The sequence below is a fragment of the Pantherophis guttatus genome, chromosome 5 (assembly GCF_059756535.1).
Source record: "Pantherophis guttatus breed Tessera chromosome 5, ASM5975653v1, whole genome shotgun sequence".
In the NCBI taxonomy this organism is placed as follows: Eukaryota; Metazoa; Chordata; class Lepidosauria; order Squamata; family Colubridae; genus Pantherophis; species Pantherophis guttatus.
Window position 1 is genome coordinate 2,572,549 of NC_142067.1, and position 17,959 is coordinate 2,590,507.

General features: G+C 46.4%; 1 protein-coding gene across 4 annotated transcripts in view; it reads left to right on the forward strand.

Moving 5' to 3' along the window:
- C2CD3 (C2 domain containing 3 centriole elongation regulator) overlaps positions 1–17,959 on the forward strand; it is an 82,327-nt gene that overhangs the window by 16,440 nt on the left and 47,928 nt on the right. For all 4 annotated transcript variants that reach the window (XM_060682724.2, XM_060682722.2, XM_060682723.2 and 1 more), the window contains exons 10-18: positions 713–940; positions 1,810–1,922; positions 3,073–3,191; positions 3,917–4,039; positions 6,124–6,594; positions 8,524–8,675; positions 10,696–10,939; positions 13,013–13,196; positions 16,683–16,869. In XM_060682724.2, the coding sequence (XP_060538707.2) occupies positions 713–940; positions 1,810–1,922; positions 3,073–3,191; positions 3,917–4,039; positions 6,124–6,594; positions 8,524–8,675; positions 10,696–10,939; positions 13,013–13,196; positions 16,683–16,869 (1,821 nt within the window). The remainder of the gene's footprint in view (positions 1–712; positions 941–1,809; positions 1,923–3,072; positions 3,192–3,916; positions 4,040–6,123; positions 6,595–8,523; positions 8,676–10,695; positions 10,940–13,012; positions 13,197–16,682; positions 16,870–17,959) is intronic.

Genomic DNA, 17,959 nt, shown 5'->3' on the forward strand with positions numbered 1-17,959 from the left:
GTTGCCAAGGTTGGAGACCTCTGCCTTATACCATTTCAGACAAATGGCTCTCCAATCTCTTCTTAAAAGCCTCCAGTGATGGAGCACCTACAATTTCTCGTGGTGAGCTGTTCCACTGGCTAATTGTCCTCATTTAGGAAATTTCTCCTTAGATCCAGGTTGTTTCTCTCCTCGATTGGTTTCCATCCATTGCTCCTTGTCCTGCCTTCAGGGGCTTTGGAGAATAGCTTGACTCCCTCTTCTTTGGGGCAGCCCCTGAGATATGGGAAGACTGCTATCATGTCTCCCCTAGCCCTTCTTTTCATTAAAAAGAATAACGGAGTTGGAAGGGACCTTGGAGGTCTTCTAGTCCAACAGCACCCCCATTCCCCTCAAGCAGCCTGTACCATTTCAGACAAAAGGCTGTCTAATCTCTTCTTCAAAGCTTCTGGCGATGAAGCGTTCACAACTTCTGGAGGCCTGGAAGATAACATTACTTTCCTTTGGGTTGAATCGAGGTGCAACTTCCACCAGTGGGTGATCCTTCAGTCGCAAGCGTGAAAACCAGTCATAAGTCACTTTTCTCAGCACTGTTCCAATTTTCGGTCACTAAACAAACCGTTGTAAGTCTAGGACTACCTGCAATGCACCTGATGATGCTTGCAAGCGCTTTAATAACGTTTTTAGCCCGTGGCACTTAAAAGTTTCTGAAGTTTCTCGTTTCTCTTTTCAGCCGTTCCCCTGCTAAATCCCTTTCTCGTGAGACATTCCCGGAGCCCACCGATGAAATCCAAGCTGTCAATTTGAGCCTTGACAGGCTGGCCACGCTGGGTCGGATCCGCTTAGCCAGAGTTGTGATTGAGAGCCTAAGAGGGGTCCCTCCTGAAGACAGCTCTCAGAGTACCCCCAGTCAAAAGAGCCCCGGTGGGAAACCCCCCAGGCCAGCTTTGGCTAAGAAGAGGTGAGAGTTTTAATCAGGACTGTCGACTCGTCCCCTTCACTGGACTTCAGATGAATTGTTCTTTTAATCAGAGAGCAGAGGGTCCCGCCAGCGATAATGCAGGGGGAAGGCCTCTTCCAAAGACCACATTTAAGGTGGTTGCAGATCAGTAGTTTTGGAAGTTTGGTTTAGTGGTGAAGGCACCACGATGGAAACCAGGAGACGGTGAGTTCTAGTCTTGCCTTAGGCATGAAAGCCAGCTGGGTGACTTTGGGACAATCACCAGGAGATGGTGAGTTCTAGTTCTAAGGTGCTGGCCTAGAAACCAGGAGATGGTGAGTTCTAGTCCCACCTTAGGCACGAAAGGCAGCTGGGTGACTTTGGGACAATCACCAGGAGACGGTGTGTTCTAGTTCTAAGGTGCTGGCCTAGAAACCGGGAGATGGTGAGTTCTAGTCCCACCTTAGGCACGAAAGGCAGTGGGTGACTTTGGGACAATCACCAGGAGACGGTGAGTTCTAGTTCTAAGATGCTGGCCTAGAAACTGGGAGATGGTGAGTTCTAGTCCCACCTTAGGCACGAAAGGCAGCTGGGTGACTTTGGGACAATCATGAAGGAGGCAGTGAGTTCTATTCTCGCCTTAGACATGAAAGTTGTCTGGGTGACTTTGGGCCAATCGCCAGGAGACGGTGAGTTCTAGTCCCGTCTTAAGAGAAGAAAGCCGACTGGGTGATTTAGGGACAGTCCCTCTCTCTCAGCCCAGTCCACCTCACAGGGTTGTTGTTATGCGGGGAATGAATTAAGGCTGCAAAGTTTTAGTCGGTCTTATTAAAAACACCGAATTTTGTTGAATTCCCTCAATTTATTTCCACCATTTCTTCTCTTCCCAGGACCTTCTTTGTCGAGTATCACTTTCCAGTGGGAACTTCAAAGAACGGGGTCGGCCAGACAGCCGTGACTACGGAAATTGTTCGCGTAGCTTCGAGTAGATTCTCAGCAGACGGTAAGACCAAGGGGGCAGGAGACCATTTTTTTTCCCATAATCGTATGTTGAATCGAGCCGAGTTTTTGTCACAATCACCGTGACTGCAGAAGCATCCCTTTTATAAACTAAGCTGAAACTAAGCAACTCTATAAAGAAATGTTTTCATTGCAGGAATTTAAATATCGTATATAGATGGTTCTCAATTTATGGTCTCAATTGGGGGAAATTGCTAAGAAAAGTGGTGTTAAGTAAACTCTCTGAAAGGGAATATTTGTAGCTCAGGGTTGAAATGAGGAACGCAAATGTTTTATTTGCAAAACTAGGTAACATTATCAGTGCTACTTGATGTGATAAGTGAGCCCTGTTCAATTTTACAACCTTTTCTGCCACGTGTCTGTGGAGATTCTCCAGGTCAACAGTTGTATCAAAAGCGGTTTTTTATTTTGAAAACACAACTGGACTGAATTTTTGAGGAAAAACAAGATCCTATGAGCCTCGGTGGCACAGTGGTTAGAGTGCAGTACTGCAGGCTACTTCTGCCGGCTGCCTGCAATTTGGCAGTTCAAATCTCACCAGGCTCCAGGTTGACTCAGCCTTCCATCCTTCCAAGGTCGGTAAAATGAGGACCCAGATTGTTGGGGGCAAGAGGCTGATTTTGTAAACCGCTTACAGAGGGCTGGAAAGCACTGTGAAGCGGTATATAAGTCTTAAGTGCTATTGCTATTGCTATCCCAAACATAACCTAATAGAAGCAACCTAGAACTAAGGAGAAATTTCCTGACAGTGAGAACAATTAACCAGTGGAACTGCTTGCCACCAGAAGTTGTGGGTACTCCATCACATGAACTTTATAAGAAGAGACTGAACAGCCATTTGTCTGGAATTGTATAGTTTCTCCTGCTTGAGCAGGGGGTTGGACTAGAAGACCTCCAAAGTCCCTTCCAACCAGTAGCAGCTAGTGGTTTTGCCGAACCACCAGCTGCTACTTTGCAAATTGAGAATTTATCTCTGTCCTGGGTCTATCCTGATTAGTCTTTTATTTTTTTAATACCACTAAAGAAATCTTAGGTTCTTTCTTGAGTCTTCTTCCACTAAACCTTTGAAACGTTGACTTAGAAAATCCTTTTTCTTCGTTTTGCTTTTGTGCCTATCCCAATTCCCGCTGCAGGGGTGAAGTTTCAGCAACGTTACGTATTCCCTGTCCATTTCAGTGGCTCCATGATCACCCATTGGTGGAAGTCGCACCTCGATTTTCACTTGTTTTTGAAAAAGGGCACCCAAAGGAAGGTACTGTCATTTTCCATATTATCCTTCTGGGTGAAAACTATCTGAAGAGTTGTTACACGGAAGGGGAAGGGGATTTATTTTATGATTCATCCCACGGCAGGACCAGAATGGAATAGGAATAGGAATAGAATTAATTAGAATTAGAAAAGGATAGGGTAGGGTAGGAAAGGAAAGGAATGGGATTAATTAGGATAGAATACGATAGGAATAGGATTAATTGGGATAGGATTAATTAGGATAGGATAGGAATAGAATTAATTAGAATTATAAAAGAATTAGGGTAGGAAAGGAATAGGATTAATTAAGATAGGATAGGAATAGAATTAATTAGAATTAGAAAAGGATAGGGTAGAGTAGATAGGATAGGAAAGGAAAGGAATAAGATTAATTAAGATAGGATAGGAATAGGATTAATTAGGATAGGGTAGAATAGAGAATAGAAAATGGAACAGAACAGAACAGAACAGAACAGAACAGAATAGAATAGAATAGAATAGAATAGAATAGAATAGAATAGAATAGAATAGAATAGAGAATAGAAAATGGAATGGAATGGAATAGAATAGAATAGAATAGAGAATAGAAAATGGAATGGAATGGAATAGCATAGCATAGCATAGAAAATAGAAAATAATAGAATAGAGAATACTGTGCAATGCAGATTGTGTAACCTCAGAAAAAGGACTGTGCAGAATGCCTGCGATTTCTCTCCTTGTGATCTCCAGCCAGTGCTGATCGGCGCAGCAGCCTTTCCCCTGCGCGACGTCCTTCAGTCCGAGGACTTATTCGTCAGCCGTGAATTGCCGGTGAAAGAAGACGTCATCCCAGGCCCATTGGGGCCTTTACAGGTATAGAATTTGCTTCCGACATTTTTTTTATTTCTAAGGTCCTTTCTTCAATCGTTCCACTTTTTGTTAACACGTGCAGTTTTCATGGGTCGGAAGAGCAGCTCAGGATGGTATTTGCACAACCCATTTAAGGCCGATTTGTTCCTAAAGGTACAGGTGGGTCCTCTCACATTATCCAACTGGCTCGGCCAAGTAGGGCTAAGATTCCTGGGAAGGTCACTTGCGGTTTCACAAAATAATCTACAAGAAAAGGAGTAGAAAACGTGCGGTCTTCTCTGAGCTTGGTTGTTTTCTTGAAGACGTCTCATGACCCAACTAAGGAACATCATCAGTGCTTGTAAGGAGTGTTGTTTGCTGTCAGTTTATATTCTGGTGCCTTGCCTGTCTGTGTGTGCGGGGCCGGTCTTCTTTGGTTGGGCTGTTCAACGATGGCTCTTCGGTAGTTTCTTGATTGGGGTGTTGATTACGTGATCGTTGGCCTGATGGGGTTAATCTATGCCAGTGTTTCTCAACTTTGGGGGCTGGACGATGTGTGGACTTCAACTCCCAGAAGAAGCAGAGCTGGCTGGGGAATTCTGGGAGTTGAAGTCCACACATCGTCCAGCGGCCAAGGTTGAGAAACACTGATCTATGCTGATCCAAGTGCCGGAGTCTTTTTGTTCTCTTTTGGGCTGGTTGATGGTCTCTTTTGCATAGTCCAGTGATGGCTAACCTTTTCCGGACCGAGTGACCAAGTGTGCGCCCGAACCCCCAAAATGCAAAGCGCACATGCATCTCTGCACACACCCTGTGCATGCCCCCCCCACACCCACCCCTCCCCCCATGCATGTGGGGCAGAGACCTGAAGACCAGCTGGCCGGTGGGAGGCGCGTGGACATGCACGGCGGAGCTGAACTGGGGCGACAGCTCACGTGCCTACAGAAAGGGCGTTGCGTGCTACCTTTGGCACACGTGCCATAGCTTCACCATCACGGGCATAGTCTATCGTAGAAAATGAGTAGAAAATGATAGAAAGAGGTACAAGTAGCCCTCGACTTACAACAATTTGTTTAGCGACCATTCCAAGTTAACAATGGCACTGGGGGGAAAAAAGTGACTAATGATCCGTTTTTCACACTGCAGCATCTCCATGTGGTCGTGTAATCAAAATTCGGACATTTGGCAAACTAGCATGTACTTATGACGGTCACAGGGTCCCGGGCTCACTTGATTCCCTTTTGCAACATTGACAAACCAAGTCAATGAAGAAGCCAGATTCACTTAAGAACCGTATGACTAACTTAGCAACTGCAGTGCAGACTTAGTCAATAGTTTGACAGTGTTGAGGGAATTATTTGTTATTTGCAGAGTGATGGTGTTCGGGAAAAAACTGTCCTTGTGTCTAGTTGTTCTGGTGTGCAGTGCTCTATAGCGTCGTTTTGAGGGTAGGAGTTGAAGCAGTTTATGTCCAGGATGCGAGGGGTCTGTAGATATTTTCCCAGCCCTCTTTTTGACTCGTGCAGTATACAGGTCCTCCATGGAAGGCAGGTTGGTAGCAATTGTTCTTTCTGCAGTTCTAATTATTTATTTATTTATTTATTGGTTCGATTTATATGCCGTCCTTCTCCGGAGACTCAGGGTGGCTCACAATGCGTTAAGCAATAGCCTTCATTCTTTTGTATATACCTGCTTAGTAGGGCTTTCGCCCCCCCTAAGCGGTGTTCTTTTTTATACAAAGTCAGCTTATTGCCCCCACAATCCGGGTCCTCATTTTACCTACCTCGGAAGGATGGAAGGCTGAGTCAACCTTGAGCCTGGTGAGATTCGAACTTGCAGTAATTGCAGGCAGCTGGCAGCTAAGTGCTACTTAACAGCACTTTAGTCCGCTGCACCACCAAGGCACCAGCCCATTATCCTCTGAAGTCTGTGTCTGTCTTGTTGGGTTGCAGAGCCAAACCAGACAGTTACGGAGGTGCAGATGACAGACTCAAATCATTCCTCTGTAGAACTGGATCAGAAAGCTCCTTGGGCGGTTTGAGCTTCCTGAGCAGCCAAGGTGTCCATCCACCTATTGATGGCAATTTTTCTAACTTCTTGTGTGACAGGTATCCGTGGAACTAGCCGCTAACAAAGACTTCTCCAACATCAAAGCGAGCAGTGCGTCCCCAAGAGCCCCCGTCGGTTCCATCAGAGGCCACGGCGCAATTTTCCAGGATGCTGAAAGAATCGCCCCTTGTTCCACCAGCAGCCCTCAAAGCAACTGCAAAACCCCAGTGAGAAGCGAAGATCCCTTGCCTCCGGCTTTTCAGAGGTCCCCCAAGGATGTGGGTCAGCCGCCGGTCCCTCTGCCTGTCTCCCGCAACCTCCTGACCCAGATGTGCGCCTCCTCGGAAGAGGAAGGGATGCTGCTCCATGTCCTTTTGATGGTCTCGGAGGGGGAGATCGCTCTCCCTCCCAACGGCAGTCTGGACAGCTCTTGCAACCTGTATTTAATCTGCAAGCTCTTCAGCACCGAGGAAGCCACGAGGTCTCCCGTCGCGTGGGGGACCTCGCGACCCGCCTTCCATTTTTCTCAGGCAAGTCCCAAGCAACGCCTAACGTTGTGGAGAAAGTGTAGGGCTGAGAAAGTAGCAGAAGGAAGAACGGACATAAAGAACTGAGGGATAAACGGAAAAGTCGTTAGCAGCTTATTTTACAAATGGCAATTAGGCCCAGATAGAGAGAAAGCTGGGGAAAAAACACATTCAGTCAAAAAAAAATAGAATATTGGTAGTTCAGGGTTGAAATGAAGGATCCTTAGTGCTCTCTGAATTTGGTTGTCTTTTGCAGACGTTCCATAACCCAACTAGGTAATATTGTCAATGCAAGAAGGGAGTGGGATTGGAGGAGGTGGAGGAGGAACAGAAGGGGGGAGAAGGGGGGGCCAAAAGCCCTACTAAGCAGGTATATACAAAAGTATGAAGGCTATTGCTTAACGCATTGTAAGCCGCCCTGAGTCTCCGGAGAAGGGCGGCATATAAATCAAACTAATAATAATAATAAATAAATGAAGAGGAAGAAAAGGACTGTGGGATTCTTGGTGCTGTCTGAGCTTGGTTGTTTTCTGGCAGATGTTTCATTACCCAACCAGGGGTGAAATGCTACCGGTTCAGACCGGATCGCCCGATCCGGTAGCAATGGAGGCGGGTGGTTCGGAGAACCGGTAGCAAAAATCCCTGTCCCCCACCACCACCACCACGCCCAGCTGAGCCGCACAATCATCAGAGGCTTTTTTTTTTTACTTCTAAAAGCATTTTTTCTACAACCTCTTCGGCCGAAAAAAATGCTTTTAAAAGTAAAAAAAAAAAAAAAAGAAGAAGCCTCTGATGATCGAGTGGCTCAGCTGGGATCGTCAAAGGCTTTTAAAAGAAAAAAACCCTTTTTTTTCTTTTAAAAGCCTCTGATGATCCCAGCTGAGTTGCCAGAGGCAGAGGCATTTAAAAGAAAAAAAGTCTCTGCCGATCAGGCAACTCAGCTGGGATCGTCAGAGGCTTTTGGAAGCATTTTTTTACAACCTCTTCGCCGAAGAGGTTGTAGAAAAAATGGTTTTAAAAGTAAAAAAAAAAAAAATTGGCCACACCCACCCAGTCACATTAACCCAACCCCCCCCCGCCCGCCCCCCCACCAAGCTACACCCACAGAACCGGTAGTAACAAATTTTAGATTTCACCACTGTACCCAACCCCTAGGTAACATCAGTGCTAGAAGAAAGTGGCATTTGCGGAGGGGAGAAGGGGGAAGAAGGAAGAGTTCATTACCCAAACTAGACTAGACTAGCACTGATGCTGTTACCTAGCTGGGTAATGAAATGTCTGCAAGAAAACAACCAAGCTCGGAGAAACCCCAGGAACCCCACAGTCCTCCTCCTGGTCCCTCCACTCCACAATCCCTTCTAAAACTGATGATGTTAATTAGTTGGGTTATGAAACGTCTGCAAGTAAACAACCAAGCTCAGAGAGCACCAAGGACTCCTCAAACCTTCAATCATGCAAATAGCATCTCAACTACGTTTTCATACAGGTAAGTCCTCGACTTACGACCACACCATGGAGCAGAATTTCCATTGCTAAGCATGATGGTTGTTAAGTGAGTCACCCCGCGTCTTATGACCTTTTTTGCCGTCGTTTCCGGCTTCCGGCCAGCAAAGTCAGCGAGGGAAACTGGATTTGCTTCATGACCGCATGGTTCATGTAACAACTGCTGTGATTCTCTTAACAGCGAAAAAAAGGCGGGACTCCCTTTACAACGGCCTCACGTAGCAATGGAAAGTCTGGTCCCAATTCTGCTTGTAAATTGAAGATATACTTGTTATTTATTTGTTTTTTACCCGTAAGGAAAGAGCCCTTTTATCGTTCCTTGATTGAAAAGCTGAGCAGGTTCCTAGGCAGAATGAAACGTCTGCCTTGCCTCTCACCTTCCTGGGGATTTTGTCAGCTGTTCCCCTAACGGCCCAATCCACCCTCTAGATCACTCCGGTTGCGTTGACATCGAAACATCTGGAGCGTCTGAAAAACAACGTCATGGTGATTGAGGTGTGGAATAAGGTGCTCAGCCCCGGAGGCGACCGGCTGCTGGGACTGGCCAAGCTTCCCCTCCATCAGTTCTACGTTTCATTCAAGTAAGAAACTGCCTTCGCTATTCTGCCATAGTTGCAGGGAGTCCTCGCCCTACGGCCACGGTGGAGCCCAAAATGTATGTCGCTAAGTAAAACAGTTGAGTTTTGCCCCATTTTTACCACTTGTCGCATTAGTTAAGGGAATGTCTATGGAGAGCCTCAGCCATCCAAGTCATGCTTGCTTTATTTATTTATTTATTCATTCATTCATTCATTCATTCACTCACTCACTCACTCACTCACTCACTTATTTATTTATTCACTCACTCACTCACTCACTCACTCACTCACTCACTCACTCACTCATTTATTTATTTATTTATTTATTTATTTATTTATTTATTTATTTATTTATTTATTTATTTATTTATTGGTTCGATTTATATGCCGCCCTTCTCCGGAGACTCAGGGCGGCTTACTATGCGTTAAGCAATAGCCTTCATACTTTTGTATATACCTGCTTAGTAGGGCTTTCGCCCCCCCCTCCTTAAGCGGTGTTCTTTTTTATACAAAGTCAGCTTATTGCCCCCACAAACCGGGTCCTCATTTTACCTACCTCGGAAGGATGGAAGGCTGAGTCAACCTTGAGCCTGGTGAGATTTGAACTCGCAGTAATTGCAGGCAGCTGGCAACTAAGTGCTACTTAACAGCACTTTAGTCCGCTGCTCCACCAAGGCTCCAAGGTTGTCCCAAAGGTGCTTTTTTCAAGAGGCAACTGGACTTTCTATTTTTTTCTTTTGAGAAGCGAAACGTCTTCAAAGAAAACCAGAGCTGAAGAAGCTTCTTGGATGAGAAGCGAAACGTCTTCAAAGAAAAACCAGAAAAGTCCAGTCGCCTCTTGAAAATAAAAAAAAGCACCTTTGGGATTTGTTAAGTGAACCACTGCATTTGCTAAGTTAGTGACAGGGTTGTTAAGTGAGTCTGACTTCCCCATTGACTTGGCTTCTCAGAAGGTCGCAAAAGGGGATCCCGGGACACTGTGACCGTCATAAATATGAATCAGTTGCCAAGTGTCTGAATTGTGAACATGGGGGCGCTGCAACTGTCATAAGTGTGAAAAACAGTCCTAAGTTGCTTTTTCTTTTTTTTTCTTTTTTTTTTCTTTTTTTAAAACATAAACATAAAATACATCTTTTCAAAACGAAGCATTGATCCGGTCATAAATTGGTACAAATCACTAACAAATCTTAATTTTCAATTAACACAACTTAATATTTTACACAATTCTTAATTATTTCCCTAAATTCTGTCTATTTAACAATGCCGTTATCCCAAAAACCTGTTACTTAAATCTTTAAATCCTAACCAAATATCATTTCATGTTTTCTTTTTCTTTTTACTTAGACGAATGTATTTTAAAAATATAAATCACTACAATTATTAAAAGCATTTAAACAATATTTTCACTGTTGCTCCCAATATAGTCATCTTCATTGCTGTTTATCCCAACATTATCATCCTAATTTTAATTATTAATCCCAACATAATCATCTTTTTTTTTAAGTTGCTTTTTCCAGTGCTTCGAATGGTCACTCAACGAACTGTTGTAAGTCAAGGAGTGCGTGTCACAAATACATCATAAATACAAGTCTTTATGTACAGATAGTCACGAATACCTGTACAGGTAGCTAACCCTGGATGAAAAAAGTGACTTATGACCGTTTTTTACATTTACAGCCATTTCAGAATCCCCAAATTCAGTCACGTGATCCAAACTCAGATGTTTGGTAACTGACCCACATTTATGACGGTTGCAGTGTCCCGGAGTCATCGGATCCCCTTTGGCGACCTTCTTACAAAACAGAAGTCCATGGGGGAAGCCAAATTCACTTAACAACTGCCAGCGATTCACTTAGCAACGGGGGACAAGAAAGGTTGTAAAACGGAGCAAAGTCCACTTAACCTCGCTCAGGAACATAGAAATTTTGGGCTCCGTTGTGGTCGTAAGTCAAGGACCCCCTGTCGAGGAATACGGCAAGCCAGGCCTGCTCATGGCTTCTGCCTCTTTTTTTCCCCCCTGCAGAGACCCCAAAGTTTCCAGCCTGCTGCTCCAGGCTCAGTATCCGGTGCTGGCAGTGGACGGCCCTGTGCCGGTGGTTGACGTCTTCTCCGGCCAAAAGAATGGCACTCTGAAGACCATCTTAGCCATGGGTTCAGCTGACCAGGTGTTGGCGCTGCAGAGGGTCAAGAAGGAAGAAGGGCGGGCATCCCCGGCTGTGCTACGCCCACCACACGCTCTGGATCCCCTCCCTGCACCCGCCTCTGAGGTGCGTCCACATGATTATTATTTATTTATTTATTAGTTCAATTTATATATGCCGCCCTTCTCCAAAGACTCAGTGCTTTTACAATGCTTTTAAGCAACATTGGGAAGCCAATGATTTAATTCTTTTTAATTATCTTAACTTTTGTATTGTATGTATTTTAATTTTGGCTGTTCACCGCCCTGAGTCCCTTCTGGGAGAAGGGCGGTATACAAATTAAATTAATGAATAAATTAATTTTAAGCAACAGCCTTCATACTTTTGTATATATCTGCTTAGTAGGGCTTTCGCCCCCCCCCCCCAAGCGGTGTTCTTTTTTATACAAAGTCAGCTTATTGCCCCCACAATCCGGGTCCTCATTTTACCTACCTCGGAAGGATGGAAGGCTGAGTCAACCTTGAGCCTGGTGAGATTTGAACTCGCAGTAATTGCAGGCAGCTGGCAGCTAAGTGCTACTTTAACAGCAGCAGTTTAGTCCGCTGCGCAACCAAGGCTCTTAGACCAGGGGCCTCTGCTCTTTCGGGGCCACGGGATCTGTGCGTCTATATTTATTCCCCCCAAAGTTTCAAGTGGCACACACACATAGCTTTTTTTTTTAAATCAGAAAAAGAATAGGTGTGAAAGAGCCTGATCTGACTTGAGAGTTCTTCAATTTGAGTCTTGCTAGTTCTAATCCAGGGATGATTAGCACAGCCTTATGACACGCGTGTCAAAACTTCTGAGTTTGGGGTTTTTTTCTTGCAGACGTTTCGTGACCAAACTAGGTAACGTTATCAGTGTTAAGGGGATGGGGTTTGTGGAAAAGGAGCAGGAGGACGACTGTGTGGTCCTTGGCGCTCTCTGAGCTTGGCAGTTTTCTTGCAGACGTTTCATGACCCAACTAGGGAACGTCATCAGTGCTGGAAGGGGATGGAGTTGGAGGAGCATTGTAGGGTCCCTGGTGCTCTCTGAGCTTGGTAGTTTTCTTGCAGACATTTCGTGACCAAACTAGGTAACGTTATCAGTGCTAGAAGGGAGGGGAGGCTTGCTGCCTGTTTATATACTAGCCACTTGCTCTCTCAGCAATTTTTTGTAAAGTTTAGTGACCGTTTGAAGTTACAGCACCGCTGATAAAAGGGACTTACGACTGCTTTTCACACTTAACGGCCATTGCAGCACGATCAAAATTCAGATGCATGGCAACTGGCTCCTATTTATGACGGTTTCAGTGTCCCGGGGTCACGCGATCCCCTTTTGTGACCTCCCGACAAGCAAAGTCAATGGGAAAATCAGATTCCCTTAACAACCGTGTGACTCACTGAACAACCGCATCGATTCCCTTAACAACTCTGGCGAGAAAGACCGTAAAATGGGAGCAAAACTCACCTAACGACTGCCTTGCTTAACGCCAAAAATTTTGGCCTCCATTGTGGTCGTAAGTCGAGGACCACCTGTCAGCTTTTTCCTAGAGACCCAGTCTTTAAGGATACGACACTAAACGGGAGAACTACAGGTAGTCCTCAACTTACAACACTTCATTTAGGGACCATTCGAAGTTACCGCGGCACTGAAAAAAGTGACTTTTTTTTTTTATTTATTTTTTTTAATTTGATTTATATGCCGCCCTTCTCCGGAGACTCAGGGCAGCTTACAATGTGCTAAGCAATATGACCGTTTTTCACACTTAACGACCGTTGCAGCATCTCCCCCCCCCCCGGGTCACGTGATCAAAATTCAGATGCTCGGCCACTGGCTTGTACTTACGACAGTCGCAGCGTCCTGCAGTCACGTGATCCGCTTTTCCGACCTTCTGACAAGTCAGTAGGGAAGCCAGTTTCACTTAATGACCAGGTTACTAACTTTGAACCACTGCAGCAAGGAAGGTCGTAAAATGGGACAAAACTCACTTTTAACAAATGTTTCACTTAGCGATATAAATTTTGGAGTCGTAAGTCGAGGACGAGCTGTTATAAGGGTTGTAGCATTTCTGGGATGCCTCAAAGTGCCTTCCTTAAGTCTAATTTATGCCTGCAATATATCCCACCCGTTCTGCCCCCTTTTTCTTCCACTCCCTTTTCCCCCCCTTGCCTTCTTCAGCTGTCAAGCAGGGAAAAGGAAGGCCTGGTGGAACACACCTTTGAGATCCACATTGAGGGGGTCCAAGGCCTGACGCCCCTCCAGTCCACCGTCTGGGGAGAAGCCGACTGTTACGTCCAGTACCACTTCCCGGTTCAGAAATCGGAATCCGAGACGCTCCGGGATGCGGAGTTCAGCGAGAAAGGTGAGTTCATAAGAAAAGCCCCTTTCAGACAGGCTTCCACTGGTCCCTTGACTCAGGAGCATCCACAAGAGCCTAATCAAGGAACAGCCCCTCCCCACCACCCCCGGACACCCCCACCAACACTGACAGAGGAAGCCACTTGGATATAAACAGAGAGCAAACCCCACTCCTTTCTAGCACTGATGATGTTACCTAGTTGGGTCATGAAATGTCTGCTAGAAAACCAAGCTCAGAAAGCACCAAGGACCCCACAGTCCTCCCCCTCTCCTTCTCCTCCCCCTCCTCCTCCACAACATCATCATCATCCTCTTTCCCTTTTTTCTCCATTCCACAATCCCCACTCCACACTTTCAGCACTGATGACGTTACCTAGTTGGGTAATAAAACATCTGCAAGAAAACAGCCAAGCTCAGAGACCACCAAGGACCCCACAGTCCTCCTCCTCTTCCTCCTCCTCCCCCTCCTCTTCCTCCTCATTTTCCCCCACTCCACAAATCCCCACTCCCTTCTAGCTCTGATGATATTATGTAGTTGGGTCATAAAACGTCTATAAGAAAACGACCCAGCTCAGAGAGCACCGAGGACCCCATTGAGGTAGGGACTTCGGGCCGATCTAGGATTGTGATGAGGATAAAAGGAGATGGAGTGGAGAGAATCCAGGAACATCATCTGGGAACCCTTGGAGAAATGACAGAATACGGACATAATAAATCACTACGCCATTCTGTATCCTGTATTTGCCTATGTCCTTTCTGGTAGTGAGTCTGATGCCTTGAGCCTTTGCCTAGGACCGTGATGGTGAACCTTTGGCATGCGTGCCACAGGTGGCACACGTAGCCATATCTGTGGGCACGCAAGGGTTGCCCTAGCTCAGCTCCAACGCACATGCGCGCGCCGGCCAGCTGATTTTCCGGGCCTACCGGAAGTTGGGAAACAGGCTGTTTCCGGCCTCCGGGGGGAGGGAGGCCATTTTCGCCCTCCACCAGGCTCCTAGAAAGCCTCTGGAGCCTGGGGAGGGCAAAAAAAGGGCTCTTCTGGTCCCACCAGGAGTCGGGAAATGGGCCGTTTCCGGCCTCCAGAGGGCCTCTGGAGGGGTTGGGGAGGCAGTTTTCGCCCTCCCCAGGCTCTAAGAAAGCCTCTGGAGCGTGGGGAGGGCGAAAAACAGGCCCACCGGGCCATTGCGTGCCAAAAGTGGGGGTCGTGCACGCATGTGCGGGGAGTGGGGCACATTGAATTATGGGTATGGGCAGGCGCACGCATGACTCCCGCTTTTGGCACATGACGGCAAAAAAGTTAGCCATCACTGGCCTAGGACAATGATGGTTAACCTTTTTGGTGCCAAGTGCCCAAAGCACGCACACGTGCCAGAACCCCCAAAATGCAATGTGAGGCCCCCGCCGCCGCCCCTTTTGGGCAAGGAAAGCCTCCTGCACCAACCTGCACCTCCACCACCACCCCCATGAGCCTTGGTGGCGCAGCATACTAAAGTGCTGTTAAGTAACACCAGCTGCCTGCAATTACTGCAAGTTCAAATCTCACCAGGCTCAAGGTTGACTCAGCCTTCCATCCTTTCTAAGGTAGGTAAAAGGAGGACCCGGATTGTGGGGGCAATAAGCTGACTTTGTATAAAATAGAACACCGCTTAGGGGGGGCCGAAAGCCCTACTAAGCAGGTATATACAAAAGTATGAAGGCTATTGCTTAAAAGCATTGTAAGCCTCCCTGAGTCTCCGGAGAAGGGCGGCATATAAATTGAACCAATAAATAAATGAATGAATGAATGAATGAATGAATGAATGAATGAATAAATGTGTGTCCCCCGCAGGCGCCCTGCATACGCACGGCAGAGACCCAAAGACCAGCTGGCTGGTGGGAGGCAGGCGCAGATGCGCGGTGGAGCTCGGCTGGGGCGACAGCTGACATGCCCACAGAGAGGGTTCTGCGTGCCACCTCTGGCGCACATGTGCCACATGTTCGCCATCACGGGCCTAGGAGAAGGTCCATTAGAGAAATTTGTGATGAACGTTTTGTGCAGTTTATCCCGCAAGTCTTAAAACACACAGAACATTGAATCCTAGGGCTCGAGGGGACCTTAGAGGTCTTCTAGTCCAACCCCTTACTCACGGCAAGAGCCTCGTTTTAGTTTCTGTTTCAAAATTTTCACAAGGCACCCTATTTCAAACTTCTATTAAGGCCATCTCTCTCAATAGCCAGTTCTTGCCAGACGGAGCTGTTTCTTACCAGTCCGAGCCTACAATCTCAAGGCCGGTCCTCTCCATCAGTTTATTTAAAATAAAGTCTTTTTATTCGTTTCTGTAGATGGCGCTGCAAAACACTTTCACTCAGAAGAAAAGTAGAAAAAAAGGGGGGAAAATAGGAAAAGTTTTATAACTACTTCTTTCAATAATTTCCACTCAGTCTCATTAATTTCGCATAAATCCAAAATTTACAAGTATTCAATCAGGCTTCCTGTTCTTATTTTCTTGTTCCCCAAAGTAATGTTGTTCCTTCATTCAATTCATTTCTTCCGCTTGGGTCAATCCACTTTCTTCGCCGCTAAACAGCTGAGGGTAGAGAGTTGACACACGCCCTGCTCTCCTCTCTTCTCTTTCCCCCTTCACTTTCCTTCAAGTTGTTTCCAGGGGTTTATGCAAAGAAAACTTCAAATCAGTCGGCTTTTCCACCCAGATGAATCCACATCCGTTGCCTCTCCAGTCCGGCTGTGACCGCCCCAGCTTTGTTGCGGCTCATTCAATGGCCAATTTCTATTTTTTTTTTTTTTTTTTTTTATATGCCGCCCTTCTCCGGAGACTCAGGGCGGCTTACAGTGCGTTAAGCAATAGCCTTCGTACTTTCGTATATTTTAATACAAAGTCAGCTTATTGCCCCCACAAACTGGGTCCTCATTTTACCCACCTTAGAAAGGATGGAAGGCTGAGTCAACCTTGAGCCTTGGCGAGATTCGAACTCACAGTAATTGCAGGCAGCTGGATGTTAAATGCTGCCTTAGTAGGAGGCATTAGCCTCCTACGCCACTCAGGCTCTGTCTATTCTAGATCGTCTATTTGAAGGGCTGCTTCTGACTAACCAGGGAATTGCGATTTCCCTGCGTTAGCCAGTCTGTGCCCTTCTTGGTCACAGTTTTCGGTCAATAAAGACCCCAAACGACTTCGATATCAATGTTTTCTCGGGAGCATCCAAGAAAAGCATTGTGCCACCGGGCGCTGGCCACGCCCTCCTCCTAAGGCAAGAGTCTCATACCAAACCCAGTCCAATGCTTGCCCAGTCTTATTTTTGGGGGAAAAAAATCCCTCTAGCACACCTCATTCAAAATACAAGCTATTGTTTACGAAGCACGAGTGATCTTGAAGAAACGTGTGGCTTTACTCCAGGGTGAATTATAACTCCCTCTTGGGCCCTTCTTCCCTTCCCTTGCTCTCCGTCTGCCTCTTGATTGAAACCACCGGAGTTTTATTTACTTCCTCAGACCTTGAGTTGAAGGCCTTCCGCACGTCCACCACTCTGTGCGTTCCCGATCCCACCTTCCGCGGTGAGCACCATCACTCTCTGCTGGTCCCAGCTGACGTCCCAGTTCAGCGGCTGCTACTCAACGCTTTCTCTGCCCGGAGCTTAGCGGGAGAAGGAGGAGGGATTCATTTCGAAATCTGGTGCAGGTATGTCTCTCACCGCTGACGGGCGACCCCCTCCCAGCATTCAGCCTGGTTTTCTCTCTCTCTCTCTCTCTCTCTCTCTCTCTCTCTCTCTCTCTCTCTCTCTCTCTCTCTCTCTCTCTCTCTCTCTCTCTCTGCATCACATGGTGCCGAGGATGATGGGATACCCAAATTTATTTATTTATTTATTTTATTAGTTTGATTTATATGCCACCCTTCTCCGGAGACTCAGGGCGGCTTACAATGCTTTTAAGCAACAGCCTTCATACTTTTTTTGTATATACCTGCTTAGTAGGGCTTTTGGCCCCCCACTAAGCCGTGTACTTTTTTATACAAAGTCAGCTTATTGCCCCCACAATCTGGGTCCTCATTTTACCTACCTCGGAAGGATGGAAGGCTGAGTCAACCTTGAGCCTGGTGAGATTTGAACTCGCAGTAATTGCAGGCAGCTGGCAGCTAAGTGCTACTTTAACAGCAGTTCAGTCCACTGCACCATCAGGCTCCAGATTCCTGTCCTATCTTCCCCTTCAGTTGTCTTTTCTGTAGGCCAAACCCACCCAGATCTTTTAACCAGTCTTCAAAGCGGGTGGGTGGAGAGAGGAAGGGGATGACTTTGAGAGGCCCTGGTGCTCTCTGAACTGGGTTGTTTTCTGGCAGATGTTTCATCCGCCAACTAGGGAATATCATCAGTGCCAGTGAGAGTGGGGCTTGCTAACACTCTTCTAGCATTGATGATGTTACCTAGTTGGGTCATGAAATGTCTGCAAGAAAACAGTTCAGCTCAGAGAGCACCAAGGACCCCATAATCCTCATCCTCATCCTCCACACACCCTACTACCATTTGGCGCTGATGATGTTCCCTAGTTGGCTCATGAAACGTCTCAAAGAAACCAGTTCAGCTCAGAGACTCTACAACCCTTCTCCTCTTCCTCCTCCTCCTCCTCCACTCCACAAACCCCCCTCCCTTCTAACACTGATGATTTATTTATTTATTATTATTTATTAATTAAATTTCTATACCGCCCTTCTCCAAAAAGGACTCAGGGCGGTGCACAGCCAAAGTAAAAACAGAGCATACAAAATTTAAAAACAA